Source organism: Sciurus vulgaris (assembly GCF_902686455.1).
Source record: "Sciurus vulgaris genome assembly, chromosome: 1".
Classification (NCBI taxonomy): domain Eukaryota; kingdom Metazoa; phylum Chordata; class Mammalia; order Rodentia; family Sciuridae; genus Sciurus; species Sciurus vulgaris.
Window position 1 is genome coordinate 138,833,092 of NC_136461.1, and position 21,556 is coordinate 138,854,647.

The 21,556-nt window shown below is 33.1% G+C and overlaps 1 protein-coding gene across 8 annotated transcripts in view; it reads right to left on the reverse strand.

Moving 5' to 3' along the window:
- Positions 1–21,556, reverse strand: part of ASPH (aspartate beta-hydroxylase) — a 247,931-nt gene that overhangs the window by 159,737 nt on the left and 66,638 nt on the right. For 2 of the 8 annotated variants that reach the window (XM_079156072.1, XM_079156076.1), the window contains exons 3-5: positions 20,877–20,921; positions 19,365–19,433; positions 6,975–7,016 (exon numbers count right to left, since the gene is read on the reverse strand). In XM_079156072.1, coding sequence (XP_079012198.1) covers positions 6,975–7,016; positions 19,365–19,433; positions 20,877–20,921 — 156 coding nt within the window. Of the gene's footprint in view, positions 1–2,434; positions 4,742–6,974; positions 7,017–9,924; positions 14,858–19,364; positions 19,434–20,876; positions 20,922–21,556 lie in introns of those variants that run through there. The other 6 variants (XM_079156077.1, XM_079156078.1, XM_079156079.1 and 3 more) reach the window with 6 other exon arrangements.

Genomic DNA, 21,556 nt, shown 5'->3' on the forward strand with positions numbered 1-21,556 from the left:
GAAACTGAGTGTGCAATAAAGAGCCAGCTGCTTGCATATACAGAGTATCAGACACCTCTCACAACCTCCTTGAGAGACCAGGACAAATTATCTTCACCTTACAAATAAAGAAAACACCCATTTCCAAGTGGTGCTTTACAATGAAATAACCAAAGCAATTAATTTTGAACATTTTTACCAATGGGCACCAGCAGGAGAAAAAATAATTGAGGACAAAGGAGAGAGGAACCAAAGTTAGAAGACACTGCCCAAATCACCAACCCACTTCATAGAAAATGACTACTTAACAGTTATATTAAAACATTTAAAATAAAAAAATCATACTTGTTCACTCTCTTTCTGTCAACGGAAGTATACCGAGCGAGTCCTCATTATCTAAGAAATCATTATGAGAACTGCTGGAGCTAGAAAGTCGCATGGTTAAACAGGTCATAATGAGATAAATTATTCTCTATGAACCAAGCACTTTTAGAATTAACTCAAACAGTCCTGCTAGGTTAACACAAGCAAACATGCATACTATTTTTTTCCCATTTTCTTACCAGTCTCTTTTTTTCTCACGAGAAATGTCAAGAGGATCATCTACATGCGAGCCAAATGACTCAGAGTAAAACTGAACATATTGTTTAAAAACAAAGATTTCAAAAAGTTAATTAAAACTGCTGTTAAAAATAATGAAAATTCACCAACAAAACCATTAACAGAAACGCAAGTCACATGTTCTAATAAATGAAAAAACAAACTCAAGTGATGATGCAAGTGTTTCAAAAGAAAGTAACTATTACTGATTAAAAAAAGATACCTGAAAAAAAAAAAAAAAGACCCTCAAATATTTTGTAAAACTCACCATCTTTCTTAGGGTGATATAGTACTCAAATGTGAAATATTATCATACAGAGCTTAAGAGAAATTATGCCATGATGTCATTTTTAAAAATTCTACATCTGACATCATAGAGCAATTTAAATCAAATTTTGTTACAGGTATAAGAAAAATTTACATTCTCAGCATTTAATTATCATTTTTTAGTTGCTTCTTCAAACTTCTGATTTCTAGCTTCTCAGAATTATGAAATTTTAATCCCCATTTTTAGTTATATTTACTTTTAAAGGGTAATGTTTCTGGTTTAAATTATCCTGATGCCAACATGAAGGAGAAGCAAAATAAACAACTACCTAAGTACAAAAGAGTGAATAAAACTGATAATGGAAACAACTTTAAACATTAATTGGGACCAAAGTTTCTCCTGAACTAAGTTTTGTAGCTGAACCAGAACTGTCAAGGTAGCTGGATAACATAAGGTCTCAAATTTAATAGAAGTTGAAGCCGGCTCCAGAGGCTGAGGTAGGAGAATCCCAAGTTCAAAGCCATCCTCAGCAATTGAGGTTTTAGGCAACTTAGTGAAACCCTGTCTCAAAATTAAAAATAATAATGGGCTGGGGATAAGTGGTTAAGCACCCTGGGTTCAATCACTGGTTTTAAAAAAAAAAAAAATTCAGTTGAAGCCTTTATTTACTAAAGAAAAAAGAAAGAAAATAAATCAAATCCCAGTTCAAAAACACTCCTGAAACAATTTTTAATAGTTTTAGAGATGTTTCTTTTGGGGAGAGTGGGATTTGTTCAAGATATTTGTTAAAGATATTATATCTTCAATATTCTGATGTCAGTTATGAGCTATTTCACTCCTTGAGCTAGTGTTTAAAGAAAAAAAAAAAAACAATGGGAACTAAAGCATTTCAAAGCACTTTACTAAAAGAAACAGACAGTGGTTATATGCTTCTACTGCTCAAGTTATTCTAAAATGTTTTCACTTCTTTGCCTAGAATTTAACATTTATGTGTTTTTTTGCCCCATTGTCATTGAACTTCAAAAACTAAGGTAAAATTTATTATTCTTTTTTTTTTTTTGCAACATGTAATTCTTTTTTAAAAATTTTTATTTGGCTTTTAATTTTTTACAGACTGCATTTTGATTCATTGTATACAAATGGGGTACATAATTTCATTTCTATGGTTGTACACAACTAAGGTAAAATTTATAAAAATGCCCTCAATGAATGCAATAATTTTCTACCCTTTAGTAAGGGAGAAAAAAAAAAATCACTTGTAAAGAAAGAAACATTTATGATTACACAAATGGTATGCCTTGACTCCATGTACAAAGAGAGAAACAACATGTATCCCATTTTTTTAAATAATAAAAAAAATTAAAAAATTTTAAAAAAGATAAAAAAATAAAATTTTTCATATAAATTTAAAAATTCACTTATCACATATTACAATTTAAAAATTCATTTTTAAAATCCACTTAAAAATCTCTGCAGTGAGATTTAGCATCAGAATACAATTTAAAAATCTTGCAAGTTTTATATGTGGTGCATCTGTTTTGCCTCTTATTCTGTCCAGTTCTCAGATGGAACCTTCCTCCTCCTCTCCCAAAAGCCATCTTTCCTATAGGGCATATGTCAAGCAGCTTGGGTAGGAATCCACTCAACCCCCACCCTAAGCTTTGTGCACAGCACCAAGCCTGGGAAAATTAACTGTAAGAATAGCTCCCAACTAAAAGAACAATCACAGATGGTCACTAGATCTAACCAGGCCAGGTGAAATTCTTCCAGGGACTTTTCTCCCTATCCATACCAGAAAATTAAAAACATTCATTTGGGGTCTGGGGAAGTATGGCTTTCTTTTTCATTAATCATCTCCATGTGGAATAAAGTCACAACAAACCAGCAGGGCCAGGATTTGGGGAAAAACTAGGAAGAAACAGAGCTCTGATTACTGATTAGGACTAGGGATCTCTTCACCCAAAGTCAGGTCCTTTATTTGCCAGTCAATGGAACCATAACATTCCCCTTTTGGTTTACTGTTTTCTGATATTCTATAAAAACAGCAGCAAAATTCTGACTAATCAATATATGAAACTCCACTTATCACATATTACAATTTCCATGGGCCTTAGTTTTTACCCAAGAAAATAATAGGATTAAATTAAAGATTGGATTATTTTCTAGGATTTCCCCTTTGCAGTATAATTCTGTTATATAAGTTAGAATTTCTGTCAACTACATGTCTAAGTGTTTGATTTGTAAGCAGTAAATACTGATGGCACATAACAAAAGGGTGCACAATAATTTTGGAAATACTTTTACTTAAATTTGCTCATTTCTAATTTGAAATAGCTTTAAGTTAAAAAAATTTTATTTTGAAGCTGTTCTTTTCAATAGTGAAGAAATATCTTTTCCATAGTGCTTTTGATTCTGATAGTAGGTGACATCTCATCTAGTAATCAAAATTGGAAATTTGAAACTTCATGCACATAATACTACACGCCATTCATGGAAATGAATTTCTTAATAAAATTTCATTTTATTTAATGTTTTCTGATGCACTAAATTCTTACCTCAAATTTCAAATTTTTAGAAAGGGTAAACAATCATGATACAATCAAATAAGAAAAACATATGCTATCCAAACAAAATAAATGAAAAATGTGTTGTAAAAGGATATCCTAATGTGAAATGATTAAAGACTTTTTATGTCTATTCTAAGTCTTTAAAGGTATCATAAAAGTGTTCTGAAATTGCTCTTCTATATAAAATTCTCTCTTTTAATTCATGACTTTTCCCAGAGTTCACAGAATGGTATATCTAGCAGGTAGTAAACACTGAGCATTTAAGGATGACAGCAGAACAGGGTGTGGGAACAGGGAAGAAAGGGTGAGATAGCTGAGAGGACATAAGAAATGAGGAGGGAGTAAGAGGTGAGAAAGCAGGTATGGGAGATACCAAAAGACTGGGAGAGAGAGGTTTGAAAATGGGAAGGGGCAGAAGAGAAAGGAAGATCTGGGAAGAGTCTGAGGGAGGACCTGGGAAGGGAAGGGCCCAGGAGCCTGAGGAGATGCCCACAGAAGAGCTGGGTTAGGGGAAGAGAGTGGAGGGTAAGAAGAGTGGAAAGAGAAACAAAAGAGTAGGAAAGGGGGAAGAAAACAAAGGCAACAGAGAAAATACTCAGTAGTTGAGCACTTACACTCAAAGTCATGTTACTGAACAGAAATACTACTCAACATTTTAATATTCTTATTTAACTCAAAGTATTTAACATTAATAAATCACGATTCATATGGCACATATACATTTCTCTGAAGACATGATCAACAAAATAGAAACTATTGTATATTTTATAACATTCCAGAAGTTTTGACTTTTTAAATCTCAAAGTATGACACATTATATTTAAATTTTGAAGAACTCACTTATCGAGCACCAATAAATACATTCATGGCTAATGTACACGTCTTCTCAACCTGAGCAATACTAAAGTATCTATGCCCTTTAGCAGCAAATCACAATGGAGAATATCACCATATCCTGGGAGGACGATGTTGGAACTTTAGTTCCTCCTCTTCTGGTTATTTTCCTTTGCCAATTGTGCATGCCTAGCAGAATTTCTACTTTCCTTTCTGTCATCTTTGTCTCTGGATGCTGCTCTACTAGAAATATCTTTTGTGGTTGCTTTTTTCCTGTTTTCCTTGGTTTTAGCACTTTTATCTAGGTCCACTTTCTCCTTTTCTTTATCTTTTTTACTCTTAAGAGACTCTTTTCTAGATATATCTGAATCAGGAAATTTCTTATCCTTCCGGTCATCCTCCTTCTCTTTCTTCCCCTTTTTTCTCTCTTCATTCTCCTTTGATACAGATTTCTCTTTTTCCTTCTTGAGTTCTTCTTTAGTAAGTTCTTTAACTTTTGGGTTTTCCAATCAAAGGAAAAAATGTTTATTGATGGCATCCCTTAATCCATAGAACAGTCACTTGTCCCCACACACAAGAAATGCTCATTCAAAAAGCTACTTTAATTCAGTAGTTTTTAAGTTGGCTAAAAAGATGTAAATTTCTATAAAACATCAGTTATAAAAGAAATGCTACAAACTTGTCATCATATTTTTTTCAGCATGACATACAGTTTGACTTGTCCGAAAGTTAGCATGCACTATTATTGAAGTGAGTCCATTTGTAAGGGCAGAACTTGACACAAAGGGTTAACACACACTTTGTAACTATTGTGACAATGGAAAAATAAGTAAAGGAACGCTGATAATGTAAGAGCAAACTTATCATAACTTGTGTTTGTACAAAGATAATTAAAAATTTTCAGCTTGAACAAAATTTATGCCCTTGAAATAATTGTATTTATACTGAAAAAGTCATGCACAAGTTAAACACCATATAATTTCTTAGTCAAGTAAGAAAAAAATAATTTATGTGCATATGAAAAATTAAAATCATCTAAAGGAATTTAAAATGACAACGACAATTACATTTTTGTGTATCATCAACATTTTGAAATCAGTATTCCTTTAAGTATGTTTCCCTGTTAATTGATGGAACACCACTCAAGCCAACATATGTGTCTTCCATGTTCATTCCAGAGAGAGAGAGCAATTACAAGGAATGAACAAGTAATTCCAAATTTCATATAAGATATTGCTTTTGATTTGCTTTACATAAAGTTTAACAGTTAACAAAATTTTTAAATTTAACCTACTTGCAACTCTCATCAAGAAATCATAAAACAAGATATTTACTCCATAATGTAGCATTTAAGCGGTAACGGAAAATGGAAGATCTCTTTAACCTGACAAAATGTGAAAATGTTTTTGCCCATCAAAACTCTGTAAAACTCACATAGCACAAAAGGTTATCCAAAATGAGCTCTAGATTTGCAGTGCTTTCAAAAGATGCTTCTGTGCTATATCTTTCTAGACAGTATAATAAAATCTTGATTAACCAACAAAAATATCATGTAGGGTTTCTCCATTAGTTGAATTTCCTGGTAAGCAACCAGAAAATTCTTCCATTTCTTCCTGAAGATCTCAAGACACTCCTGTGAGAATACAGAATACTGTTCACACAGAATTACCCATGTCATCATTCTATTTCAATGCTGCTTGTAGAATAATGTAGAAAATGACATTGCAATAGAGTAAAATGTTCGGGCAATGCTATCAGCCTTCACGCTACATACTGTTTTCAAACAACCAAGTGTTTAATGTTTAATTTGCCTTTCTAGATCAAGAAGTAAAATTATATTTTTTGTCATGTATTTCATCATCACTTACTCATAAATAAAATGGTAAAAATTCCGTTTCCTTTGGGGAAATTGTTTCAGTGGGATACAAAATTTCCTCATCTTAAAATTAAAACGCAATTCCCTAAACCCCGAAAAACACAGTGACGGTCTTACATGTTCAAGTTTCACCAGAAAACTAACATATGCCAAGCACTTGAACACAAAAGATTTTCACAAGTTCATAAAGAAAACCATGCACTTCCCCCATGCCCTTCTCCCTAAAGAAAATAAATGTTTACATGTGAATAAGAACACTTGTAAAGATATAAAGTAAGGCTGCAATACTGAAATGTAGCCCACGCATAATGGTTGACAGGTATAGTAATTTTTAATTAACTAGAATATCAAACATCATGATGCAGGGCTCCAGATTATAAGCCTAAATTTTCATTTAACTGGAAAGTACACATTTGATTACCCTAGCTTTTCTTGTTCTCTAAGACAGTAACATTAGAGGTTTTGGAAAAATGAGATGAATTACTGATAGTTATCTATTTTTTTACAGCAGTAATTCAAAATGTCACACCAAGAATGGTTTTAGGGAGCAAGATGTGTATATACAGATTTAACATAAACACTATTGACAAAAGTAGTATGATTCTTTACATGTTCTTAAAGACTGTTAGAAAGTTTTGATAATGAAAGGAAATTAATTAAAATTATGGATTCAATGTAGAAATTCTTCAATGAAGTCTTTTAGGAAAACTACTTAGAAGGCGTACCCCCAAACCAAAAAGCAATATTATTTTGCATTAGTAGCGCATTTTCATAACATATCAAAAAAAGTCATGCATCTTCAAGCACTAAACTTGATTCACTCAATGCTAATTTCAGAAATAGAAAATACCTTTAGCCTTAGCTTTTCTCTTCGCTACCCCACCAGGTCCTTCTGTTGGTATTTATAAGATGAAAATAGATTATAAAGAGAAAATATCAAAGGAATTCACAAATAAGCATCTGAAAAAGGAACTACAACATACAGTATCATTTAGAGCTTTATTCTTATTCTCTAAAGCAGATAAATGAATTGTAATTAACTCATGATCTTGTCAACATTACAATTTGCCTCAGACCTTTAAAAATTATTGGCCATAGAAATAATTAATTATCATTGGAAAGGGCACTTTGCTGCAGGTTTTGGACTTCTGCTTGGGCTGAAGATAATCAATTACAAGCACCAGGGTAAAAGATTGAGTACCTTATTTCCCTGCATAGTCACTACTGCCCTCCAAAAACAGACAACATAATTTAGTAAGATTTTAATCTTTACTGTTTTTGAACAAATATTGCTTTTCCCCATCATTTTGAAACTTCCTTTAAAAAATTATATAAGCATGTAAGAATAATACTATTATATGTCGGTACATATTAACTGTTTTGCTTTTATGACAGTAGCTTTCCGGTTTTTCTCTTGGTGAATGATAGTTCTGATAATGAGTTTATTTCTGACCTAATAAACATCAATACCACATATCTTCCTGTTCCAACCAGGCTATAATCAGAATCTCACTGAATTGAGATCTTGATTCTCCTTTTCTGTTTCTCAGTTTCATAAGTGCTATTTTATATTCCTGTATCTACAACTTTTTATACTAGCATTTTGAGTTGCCAATCCATTTCTCAGGCATTTCAGGTGGGAAGCATGTTCCTCACTGTTTACAAGGTGGGTAGGGTGGCAGCACCACGCACAGCCCAATCACCCAAGAGCTAAGGCCTAAGGTGGTGTCAAAAGAAAGATCCCAAACCATAATGCTTAAACCTGCTGCAAACTGCAGAACTCAATCTGCATGTTTCTGAAAACCACAATCACACTCCAACTCTGGCACACGGTTTTTTTGTGCCCTCTTATATACTGCTATTATATTGTTTCTATTATCCTCTATTCCTTTATTATCTCTTCTTTATTTGTGGCACATTGTTTCTATCAAACGAAAAACTCCATCTGAGAATGGTAATTAACTGAAGTTGCAATATCACCATCACCATTCTGGAAAAAAAGTATCAGTATGTGTTACCGCTGACTACATACAAAAAAAAAATAAAAAGGAAAGAAGAAACGCGATTAATATCTGTCCAATTACTCGACATACAAAGACAACCTAACTCAATTACTCGACATACAAAGACAACCTAACTAGTGCATTTGTGTAGCAATTATTTTACAAAGACAAACTGATTCTTTCCTAAACTCTGTCAAAAACAGAACCTTGTAATGTGGAAAGCTTTAATGGACCACTCCCCACTTAAGTTCATGTCAGAATGAAAGATCAATCCTACTCTTATAATACTAACTTTTTAATACATGAGCTTTAGTGACTATATAAAAGACTTCAGCATAAGGCATTAAAAATACACTTTAGAATTGCTAATGTCCCCTTCCTGACTGCTCCATGTCCTTCTATGGCAGGCCCAAATTTTTCTGTTAAAAAGTGGGGTGGTAAAAATCAGACTATCTTCCCAATGCCCACTCTTTTGAGATAGACAAAAAGATCTACATTGATGAAAAAGGCTAGCATTAACCTTCATCATGAATAAACCAAAGTACTAGATAAACATCAGATTATTGAAAAACACTGAGAAATGAGTACTTTACTTAAAACTTTTCCAGTTTTGTTATAAATCCTTAAAAGTGATACAAATGATTAAAGGGTAATGTAACATGTAACATTCCAAAGTATCAACGAAAGCTCCTTTTCTGAACTTAAAAAAAATACAGTCAATAATTTTTCAGTATTTTTATCACAAAAAGACTGAACTAATAACTTAAAATGATTATCATATGCAGTCACTGAAGAAAAGAGTATAGACAGAAAGAATCCACAGCACTTGGAAAATAAGTTCATAAAGGAGCCCTTGAATTACCATGAAAAAGAGTCGTGGTCAAGAAAAAGGCAGTGTTCTCAAAGTCAAAAGAGCTGTTTTGGAAAGAAAGCATGAACAATGGTGAGGATGAAGGACATCACTGAGTCACATTATTTACAAGATGTCCAGTGGGCTTCTTCTGATAGTTTTACAAGTGGTAGAGGAAGCAGTCACACCGATAAAACACAGGTGGAAAGAGAGGTGACCTGAGACCCTGGGTGCCTTGAGGTTCTCCCAGACTTCATTAGAAGAAAACCAATCAAATGGCAATAACTTCCCAAGATTCTGAGGAGAAAAGGAATTAATGTTTGGAGATCTGCTTGAGTTTGTGTGTTTTGGAACCTAGAGGAAAAACAGCCATATCTGTAAGAAAAAGAAAGCAAGTTACTGTAGGGAGAAATGGTGAGGTGGGAAAGAGGAGATGCACAGGCAAGGGAGAAATCAGCTTTGCAACCAGGAGACTCAATGTCTGAAAAAAAAAATGATAAATGAGTGAGAGAGAAAACAAAAGGTCCAAAAAATTCTACAATGGTTACGAAATGTTATAAAGTAAAGAGAAAATAATGGAACCAAAACCACAGGAGGGACTGTCTTAGGAAAGAAGAAAACAAAATCACCTCTGTAGAATGATAAAATGACCTTGGAAGATGGAAGAGCTTGGGAAGATTTTGGAAAGAACAAACGTCAGCGTAGTGAACACCTTGATTTTGGCAGAACTGAATTCTTGTCATCTGTAACCATAGCTGATGTGGACTCTCTTTACAATGTCAAAAATTAACAAACACTTCTATTTTTCTCCTTTTCTCTGTTTACTACCATAATCAAAGCAGGGAGTGAAAGGGTTTAAAAAGGAAGAAGTCCATCAATGAAATTCATCTTAGTATGATATGCTTTAAAAGTTTCCAAGTAGTATGGAGAAAATTCCATCAGGGCTGAAAAGGAAGCTCTTGTTTTTTATAATACATTTGGATGAAAGCTGTTTAAATTGATAGCATACATTCCAATTTAAAGCACTCTAAAGCAGCACTAGGATGTAGTTAAAGTCAGAAGAAATATCAAAAGTAACCACCATATTGTCTACTTTCTCTTTACCATTTTATGTTTATTCTGGTGGTTTTAAAGACAATTATTGTTAACAGATCTGATGAGTATTAAGAATTCTTATGCAGAAATTTGGTAAGGAAAAATGAACAAACATCTTATTCTTCCCTTAGAACATGAGGGAGTCACCTAAAGGTAAAAGGCAAATTATGCTATTCTGGCAACTGCCTAAGAACTACTGTCAAATGCATATTTAAAAAGTGAACTGTCCTTTATAAAACTGAAATGCCTCAACGGTTAAGACAATGCTTGGACTTTTGGTTTCACCACATGCAATAGACATGATATTAGAAGACTGGCTCTATTACAAACACCCAACTAGCCACTGCAAACTTCTAGATACTTGGCTCTAGAAGTGATAGGATGGTATCATTTTATACTCAGGACACTTCCCACAGACGCTGGTAAGACCTGTAAGTCACTATATTCCTCAGTTTCTCACATCTTCCTGCCCACACTGGAATACTATCATCACTTCAAATTGACCATATGTGGCAAAAAGAGGCCTTTAAACACCTTAGTAATGGGCATAGGAGCTAGGCATACTGTTGCTCCAGAGTTTAAGTTTCATCTTGGTAAAATGTATGTCAGGACACAACACCAATTTCCTCGTAAATAGCTACAATAACAGTATTACAAACATTTGTGGAAAAAAGGAAGCTACAAACCCACCAACTCTCTATGGGAGTAGGAAGGGAAGATGAGAACATAAGAGAACTGAAAGACTAAAATAATAGAAAATATTTCCATTTAGTGAATGAGTTTGAATGAAAGTAAAATGCAAATGCAAATACAAATGAGATAATGGAAAGCTTACCTGAAGACTTTCCTTGGCATAAGCCAGTTTAGTCTATGGACGTCAAAATGTCATTTCTCTTACCAAAAAAAAAAGTTTAATAATTTTATTACTTACTAAAGCTGGCTTAAAAATATTCTCAGTATTTAAGTTATCCAGTGAGGAATTCCTAGGCTCTTAATCATTGAGATTAATACCTGCATATATTATTATTTATATTTTTGTATATCAGTATTTTATCTTTTTTTAATTGGTTCTTTTTAGCTATATAAAACATTAGAATTCATTTTGACATAATTATAAAAGCATGGAATATAAATAGCTCTAATTCTGTCCCTAGTACTTCCCCTTTGTCTCCCTTCCTCCTCCTAATATTATTTAAATATTAATGAACACCATGTGTTAAAATCAGCTTTGAAGAGGGATTCAAATGAAACCTAAGATCGAGTTCGAGTCCACAATCTAGTTGATATCTACTAGTAATTAGTCCATGGATATTTCAACAATCAGAGAATATTGTAACAGGCAGAAAATTTGGCAAAATTGCTCCATCAATCAATTTATAAAAATAAAGTCTGAGTCACTGAATTCTTATAAGTGCTCCAAATATTCATTATGATAGATCAAGATTCCACATTCCAAATCACAAAAAGCTTGTTATGTGTTTATAGACAACTAGTTAGCACCGAGTCTTCATTGGAAATGGTCATTGAGAGTACCAATCCCCATAAGGCCGAACTGTCAAGTGATCAAATTAATAACTGGCTATGCTTACATCTGTTTTTGATAATTCTCTGAAGTTGCAAATATTAAGACAGCCAAGGAAACACTGTGTTCTGTTTAACTAACTGTAAGTGAAAAACATACCAGAATTCAAGCAAAAAAATGTTTTTTTCTTAAATCTTTGGATAATGATCTATGTGACAGAAAATTTAAAGAGTAAAGAATCAAATGCAAGACCAACAAGCAGGGGCACCCCATGTTCTATTCTGTCGTAGGCATCCACAGGATCCCTAGTCAGCAAGCTGACAGCCAGGTCTTGGGTTAGTAGGCTCAGCACTGAGAAGACACTGCGGCAGCTGGCTTAAACCCAACCAAATATGTCCCAGGCAAAATCAGGGTTGAAAACAACCCATGTGGAAATGAATATACAGGATGCCCCTGCCTCATTTTGCATCAAACTCCTTTGCCTTCTCAATTGACAAATGGCAGTACATCTGGAAAAGCAGAGCCCACACTACATCTAGTGCGCATCATATTCTGCATTTTCTTAGATTGTTCAAAACTGAAAAATCACACACTAAACATCATGGGACTTAAAATTCCATAACCAGAAATACTCAAATTTGCAGAATACAAGGTTGTATTTTTACGTTAGCTCCTAAGTTTAGAAGAAACAAGATGAGAAAATATTATATGAAAATTACAAAATCAATCCCTAGAAAATTAACAATTATAGCATATGTAATAAAACATAAAGTCATACTGATCAGCTTCAAGATACTTTATACCACAGTTTTGCAAGTGACTTTATTTTCTCGCGCACACACACACAAAAATGCCTGAGGCACAAGTTGAAGGAGGTCACAGAAGTCAGGGGTTCATTGGCTACCTATATTCTACCTTCATCAGAGGCTTTTCAAATTGTCTGATTAGAAGTGGCACAAAACAAATGACAAGGGATTACCTCACATCTCTTTTTTTCACTTACAAAAATAAAGCATAATTAATTTCTGTACATAAACTATGAATTAGTATGATGACAGAGAAATTAATTACAAACATTTTAACACAAAAATGTATTCACTTCTCAACTAAACCACCCTTGAGTGTTAGTGGTCATGACACATTAATAAATAAGACTGCTTTAAAAATATTCTTCAGTTGTTTAGCTAAGTGAATTCCATTGAGTGGCAGCCCTAAGACTGCTTTTGAATTTAAACCTCATCTTTGATAGTTCACAGTATTTGAAGTGAAAGACACAATAAATACAAAGATTGAATTACCTTTCAGAAAGAATGCTATTAAATAATAATCCTAGTAATTCTTAGCTGATGGCTTAGCTGAAGTGCTTGTATGTTTGAAAATCGTAAGTTTTTGACTGTCAGAAACACTGACAGAATAAAACCTATCTCCTGAATAATGAGGGCCAGACAAAATACAGTCTTAATAGTTGTTGAAGCTTTAGAAAACCACCATACAGGGAGCAATATGCATGTCCATATCTAAAAGCAGTTGCTTGTATTTAGTAAGATTAGCAAGTGGGACAATCTACCCTGACACACATAAACAGTGCACAGAGAAGAAGGATTCCTGAGTTCTGATTTCAGACTTTTACATTCAGGCTATCATTTTATAACCAAGGAACAAAAATATGTCATATTCCCCTCAGAACACATGGATGAGTAATTCACTTACTTAAAAGTAATTTGATTAAATATGGAAAAACAAGGAATATTTTCAAAGTAGAAATGATACTCAAAATTGTCTAAAATGCAAATATTTTCAAGTTTTAAGCTCTATGAAGAAAGAAGGTTAAGAAAAATTTTAGAGACATTCAATGAAATTTGAAAACATGAAATACCACTCCTTCAAAGAGCAACAGAATCAAAAGTCTTAGGTCTTATCCCCTTCAAGCTGTAAATGCTTTGCTGGGAGAAGCAGGTGAAATTCCATTTTAAAACACATTTTACACGTAGCTAATACAATTGCTTTTGTCAATGGAATGAAACTCATTTTAAAGAAACTGATTCAAAGATGTCTTTAGGTTTTTCTAGTGGGAAAAATTTATTCTCTTAAAACGAATCACCACTTGAATATATTTAACTTATAAATGTAAATATCACATTGTAACTAAGTCGAAATCAATAGCTGATAAGATAATGAAGGAAAAAATGGAAAAAGACTATTATTTAGGATGAATAATTTTAATATGTACAACATTATTTAAGATACATATTTGTTCTTTCCCTCTTTTATAATATGCCTACTTAAAAAAAATACAAATTACCTTCTCTGGATGTATACTGGGAAATGAAATTAAAAATAATTTTCGCTTTGTAAACAGAAATATTCAGACATACTACTATCTGAATTCAATAACTTAACCACCCTAAGGCAAATACATGGGGTTATTTTTAAATTATTTCCAAAGCACCATTAATACAGAATTTTACATTGAAATTTGTATGAACCTATGTGACAAACCTAAACAAATTACAGATTAAGAAATAAGGGCTTTTAAAAGAATCATCAGTTCACAAACCAGACAAGTAAAGATCAACAGAGAAGCATTTAACTTATGAATCATGCCAGATATAATTTCATAATCAAGTTCATTAGAATCATCATCATTAATAGTGTGTTAGGAAGACAAGCATTGAGGGTTAAGCACAACACAATTTGTTATTAAGCTTCCAAATTTAGTTCAGTAAATACATAAGTTAAAACAATACAGAAACCAATTATACTGTCAAGAACATTGTTTTCACTGTACTTTGTAGACAGCTACAAGAATGGGGACTGCCACTTTCTTCACTAGTGGTGGGGAGAGCCAAGCAAGGGACTAGCGAGGAGCTGCACTGGGCAAGATCACATGGCTGACGGTAACTTTAAGGTCACAACTGCCCCACTGCACATTAAGCCCTGCATAAGCCAAGGAAAAGGAAAGAAGAGGAAACTGCTCCAGGTTCTCATAAGCCAGTGACTTCAGTCCCTGAATCAAAGTTACTGGTTATGTAAATCCAAAATGACACAAGTCTTTCCCTGAACCCCTTCATTCTGTGACGTACCATCAACACCGTCTGTGGTTTCGCTTTCTTCTTCTTCTTCTTCTAGCATTTCAAAAGGAGTCATTATATCATAGAGAAATGAGAGGAAACCATAAAACCAATCTGAACTTTCCTCTGCTAAAATATTAAGGACTTCCTCAAGAGAATCAATATTTTCATTACTGCCATCTTTGGTCAGGCCTACATAAGAATAAAGGAAGAGAGAAAGAGAAAATTAAGGAGAGCAGTTAGGCGGAAAAATAAGCTCAGGAAGAGTGATCTACAATGGCTGTGCATCGTGGTCACAGAGGTACACAGGAAAAGTATTTGGGAAAATAAAGAAATTGATCCAGATGCACACCTTGCAATCAACTCTCAATCATATGCACTAAAAGATAGTCACCATCTGACCAATCCTACCAGCTCCTAAGAGGTTTGCCTCTTTCCCATTAGAGTTTTGAGTTGGAAAACTGACAAAATTGTATCAGTCAAAATCAGTAGACAGTAACAGAAAGAGTGAACAGAAGCAGTATTACAGAAAAAAGATATATACTTATAACCTCCAATTGTGCTCACTTACCAACCAGATATTATTGAGAATTGATTACACAACCACATATAAATATGTATTGGCAAATACTTATTAGAAATACAAAGGCTCATTTCCTCACATGTTTTCTCTTAGGACCTGAAATAAACTTCACAAATGCTGGAGCCAGCAAGACTAGCAGGATTATTGTTTATAGCATCCATAAATGGGTATAAAGGAACTCAAATTAGGTAACCCAGATACAGTACTTAAATCTTCACCCAAGTAAAAAGCCCAACTAAAATAGTCTGGAAACTGATGCATGGCCCTGTAATTGTGGCTATAAGAAGATTAATAATTCACTCTGCCTACTAATAAGAAATGCAATCAAGGCTTTAGCCAGTCATTTGCAACAGGAACATCCCAAACTTCTCTTCCTTTCACCCATAAAATTAGCTTCAACTGTAAACACTGACTTCTGGCATTTTTAAGCACTAGTGGCACAAATAGGCCCTCCAAATAGGGAGAATTCAATGTATATATTATTGTTCATGTTTCTCCTGTGAACAACTGCTTTTGAGTAAAAGAGGTCACTTGGCTCCAGTAGGTATCTGCCAATACTGCGAAGAAGATCCCATAATTTTGAGGAGCAAAACAGAGTGGGGGATTTTGGCTTGTAAGAAACATGAACATTCACACCATAGAGTTTTTCTTATGGTAAGCACCCAATTCATTCACTTAAGACTTTGAAAACACACAATTTCCACACATGGCACAACTACCAGCAATCAAGATGGACAAGTGAGGGCAAACAGTATGACAGCTAATTTAAGTTTTAAAAGATTACAGAGAATTTTCTCTGCTTTAGTCAAGAGAACCATATCACATTATTCTTTCCATAGCTGTGGGGAAGGGGAAGACACACATTGCAGTAGGTATTTACTTTTTGACAAGCCTAGAATACTTTTACTGAACAGCACAGTTGATAAATGCAGTAAAAGGAGATCTGCACTTCTCCCCAAGTCTTATGAGAATAACATTTTTCCTTCTTCCTGCCTTAAAACACTGTAGTTGCACATTTAGTAAAATCATTTTTATTTTTCTTCATTGTTCAATATAAGTACTTCTAATTATTAGATATAAAACACTAATTTTTTTCTCCTCTTCAGTATTACAGGTTTAAGTATGCAACAAATATATTGAAGAATGTAAACAAAACTGTTCAATTATGCCACTTTTCAATGGCCTTTAAGACGAAAGTACTAGTCCGAAAAGAAAAAAATCTATCCTGGGTATGTAATTCCTTCGCCAATGAAAGAGCAGGGTGTTGATGCCTTTGGCTGGACAAACTGTGGTCCTTTCCTCTCTCAAGCCTGCTCAAATATCCAACCTGTCTACAAACTTTTATCAAAGGTGTAGGAATTATGTGCTGCCTTCTCTTTTGTCTCAGATAGGTGCTAGTCATAGGACAAGAGGACAACAATGCAATCCTTACGTGATGTCACGCTGAGTAGATTTACTCTCAGTATTTAGTCCTCAGAATATTTCTTCTTGACAAATGCAGTAAACATTGGAGAAACAAGTTTTTGAAAAAACACATTTTGGAACAATGTAGTTTTCAATAATCCAAACTAAAATCAAACATACTTTTATTTTGAATTATTTGGACACAAAAATAAGAAGCTAGGTAATTAAGAACACGCTTAGTATATTGTCAAAGTATATCAGAAAGGCCTTGGACTAAAATAATAAATTAATAAAATTAATGGTGGCTATAAATCTTGATTAACTCATGTATTTCTCTCTTCATATTTTACAAGAAAAGCTAAACCTTAAAATGTGAAATGTAAACATCAATGTGTACATTTCCCCAAACTGAAATGACTTAGATATGTACAGATTGAAGAATCCAGAAAAAAATATTTATTTAACAAATGCCAAACCTATGAAAGTTCAATATATCTCAACTATTACTACAGTTGCCATGCCAAGCTTGCCCCAGTCCCTTTTACTACCTTCCTTCTTCCTCTTGGACTCCATATGCTTTAATCCAAAGTGTAAACCTTTAAGGTTTTAGCTCAGCCCTCACACTGCCACCCAGTGAGAATACAGACAGGAAGCCTGGCTTCTTTGGGGTACATGCTCACTGCATTTGCACCTCTATTACCTCTCCCTGATCATACAGAGCCCACAAAAGTATCTGTAGTCCCCAATTTTCACCAGGTTCTATCTTTGAAGTCAATTGTCAGTAAACTCTGAGCCACAATAACCTCACATACCAGAAGAAAAGAACTGTAATCACTGAATTCAATTCACATTAAGGTTATATTCCATGCAGAGAATTCATACAGTATAGAACTAAGGTCAGAGATGATAGTGAGTCTGACACTTTGCATTTGATTTGTTTCATTTTTACAAAAGCCACAAGCTAAGTATGAACAGTACATATATATAATGTAGGTTTTTTTTAAAATCTTTCTTTGTGCATTTACTATTCAGATTATCAAAATGAACACTGAGATTTCCCAAATTTGGTTCTACCTCCAAGTATATAGTTCTCCTAAAGGGACAAGTTTTGACTTGCACATGCCACATGCTCTACCTGCAAACAGTAATTCTCAGAGTTACATTTAATTAATCTTTTAGTGATTGCTTATAAATCTTAGAAGCTTTTATAATCTAGCATATGCTAAAAAAATCATTAACTTTTTAAACATCAATAAAACACAGTAGATGAGGAGATTATTTATGAAAAAGGGGGGGATTTGACCCATATGAAGTTATCTTTAAAATAAGTTCTATGATTTAAAATTTATCATTTAGGGCTGGGGATATAGCTCAGTTGGTAGAGTGCCTGCCTCACAAGCACAAGGACCAGGGTTCAATCCCCAGCATCGCAAAAAAAAAAAAAAAAAAATTATCATTTAAAGTAATGTTTTGGAATAATAAACCATTTATAGCACACAAATTACCATTATCTTGATATGTTAAGTTCTATATAACTTGATTTGTTTCACGTCTAAAGTTATAGCAATCTGAGAATTTAACATGTACCGAAATTCTATGTATGTAATAACAGAATTACATAGACAATTCCATTAAGGTTAAGTCAGGAGAAGAAATTTCATGGAAATGTTATGGTAAGCTTACACTAAAAGTAGCATTAAGTAGCAATAAGAAAATATAAACGAAAACAGGTCAAAATAAGAAGCTACATTACATTTAATTACATCTAAAATTGTTTTTCATAAAGGAGGTAAAATTTACCTACTGAAAGCAGTTTAACTGGTTATAAGTACAGTATACTTCCACTTTTTCATGTTCATACACAAACAAAATACTGTGTCTAAAAGACACACTCCATTAAGCTTAGTATATAATATCCTGCCATAGCTATTGTTTTATTAAACACTTTTATATAAAGTTTTAATAATATGCTTCATAAGACAAAGGAAATGGTGTTATTTAAAAGCAGAATTATGTATCTCACCTAGACAGGTTATGCAAAAATCTGCATATTAAAATCAGCACCATCCTTTCTAGAAGATAGCATTTTAAAACAAATGGGGTGGGGGAATATCACATCTTTATTAGAAACAACCACTCAATGATAAAAACAGGTGACTGATGATAGAAAATGCAGAGTTCAAGATTTTCAAAACAAGGAAACCTGGTGAAAAGACCACTAGTTCATATCTTAATGTTAATTTTAAAATATGCATAGGACATTTTAAGATGTTTGCTACAAGTTCATTTCAAAATGAATTTATGTAAGCCTTAGAAATTTACATTTTCAACTAGAAGTGAATTATGTCAAATGATACTGAAGGATGACTATAATTACCATCTTTGAACACAAACTAGTACACTATACATTCAAACATTAGGTTCAGAATATAAAGTGCTTTCAGTCTAAAAACACACATTAAATTATACTTGCTAAAAAATTGTGTGAAAAAAATTATATACTTCTTTACTTGTAAAAGTAAATTGAAATGTAGGAGTTTTAATGGAAAAATAAAGCCACCACCTCTGAGCAAAAATAAAATGCACCATTTAAGTGGCATAATATCTTCCATAAAATGTTTACAATCAATATCGATATTATTAAAACTAAATATTCTCTTGTTCCTGGTATTTTATTACTATTAAAAAAAAATAAATAAAATGTGTACTTGCCTAATAAAACTTTGGCATCATCCACATCAAAATCTCCATCCCCATCAGCATCATAGACTCCCAGTTTTCCTAAAATAGGAGAGAAATGATGGGTGTAGGAACAAAAGGGAAAACAATTTAATAAGATATCATCCTCATTGTAGTCCTGCACATCAACCATAAATGTTACCAACCAATGCTGGAAATTTATTCTTTTAATCCTACAAACCAATGCTGTGTGAATATCTTACCTAAAAATCGTGGGCACATAATTTAGAGATTCAGGAATTGTTCACCTTGCAAATTCTAAGACATATAACTGAGATAATATTTTCCTTAAAGGTTTTACCATACCTTGATATAATCACTTCAGAACTCCCATTATAATGCTAAAAATGTTCTGGGTAAAATTTTTAAAATGTATTAAAAAAATCCCAACCCATTTCTGAGTTACATAAAATTGGATGTTTTTAAAGTGTGACATTTCCTCACACTATGAATAGTTGAAGTCAAAGGAACAACCAATCCTCAATTACAGACTATAAAGTATAGACTATATGTAATATAGCAAATAGGTGAACATTGAGTATTGGTACTAAAAATGAGGACAGTTACTTTCAAACTTTTCAATAATGATCCACAACAAAAATATAAATTATGCTTAACAGGGGAAAAAAAGACTGTTCTGGAAATAAAGGCTATAAAACTGGAGACTTCCTAATATTACAAAGGAAAATTTAATGGTTATCTAACTTAAAAGCGTAATTAGCACTGGTCATCTACTATTAAATGGCAAAAAATAAACAGACAATTAAAAAGCTTAAAACAGATATGCTGAGAAAACAATTTCACCATGACCTTTACATCTTAAGAAGAATAAATATGTATTTTTAAGACTTGAATCTTTTGTCATCAGGAGCACTGTTATGTTTAGCATTTCAACTGAGTTTACTAAATTCAATACCCTAAAAAGAATTCTAAGATCAACATGGTTGATAATTCATCATTGGACAGTAACTATGAAGAAACAAACATAAGGTACAGCAATATTTTAAACAGCATTCTAATACAGCATTGGCACTAAAAAGAGTTGTCAACCCTGTCACCATTTCTTTAACACAATATATGCATTAAAACATTGCATAAAAGCAGGCAGAAATTTTGGCACAGAACAGCTATGACCAATCTTTATTTTCCCAAGCCCTGGCTCTACAAAATATCAAATTTGCTATGCAGAAGTCTGACTTGGCACATACAAATTAAAAATGATAATGATAATAGTGGAGAGATGAATGTGTTATTTCTATTGCTATGAAAATGAAATGCTATAATCTGAAGCTCAAGGCTGTACACAGAATAAAGCTCAAATAACATTAAAAAATAGAAAAAAACTATCATTCTAACAAATTTACGAGAGAAAACTGAACCTATCACTTACATTTTCTGATGCAGGTGATAGCTAAATTAGTAGAATAAGAATGAGGTTTTAGAGACTGACAGGAGTACAGTTCAAATGCATCTTCAATAGCCTACCTTGAAGTACCTCTGATAAGTTATAACGGAAGTCCTTTGCTTTGGCTGCATGCATGTAAAAACATGAAAATTGTTACTTGTGTCTAAAGGTACAAATATTTAAAATCTCTTCTTTAACATACATTCCCTAGAAGCATAGTACTATAAGTCAATGACAGCAAAGATCTACTCAGAAGTTTGTCACTGAACTAAAATTCTGTTAGTTCATTCATGTATCCAGAGACCTTTTCTTTCAAACAATAAAGATAAAGATACTGGATGATTCTGTTTATATGTAATGTTCAGAAGAGGAAAAACTACAGACAGAGTACTGTTTGCCCTGAAAAACAGGAGAGGGAGAATTGGCTGTTATAGGGGCAAAGGGTAATAGAAATATTCTGGAATTAGACAATGATGATAGTTGCAAAAAGTGATGAACATACTAATAACCAATACATGGGGCTGGGGTTGTGGCTCAGTGGTAGAGCACTTGCCTGGCATGTGTGAGGCACTGGGTTTGATACTCAGCACCACATATAAATAAATAAAAGATAAAGGTTCATTGACAACTAAAATAAATTTTAAAAAACATTAAAAAAATAAAAAACTAATACATAATACATTTTCAAATATTTGATTTTGAATTTTATATTATGTGACTTTTATCTCAGTTTTTTAAAAAGATGAAAATGATAAAGAAT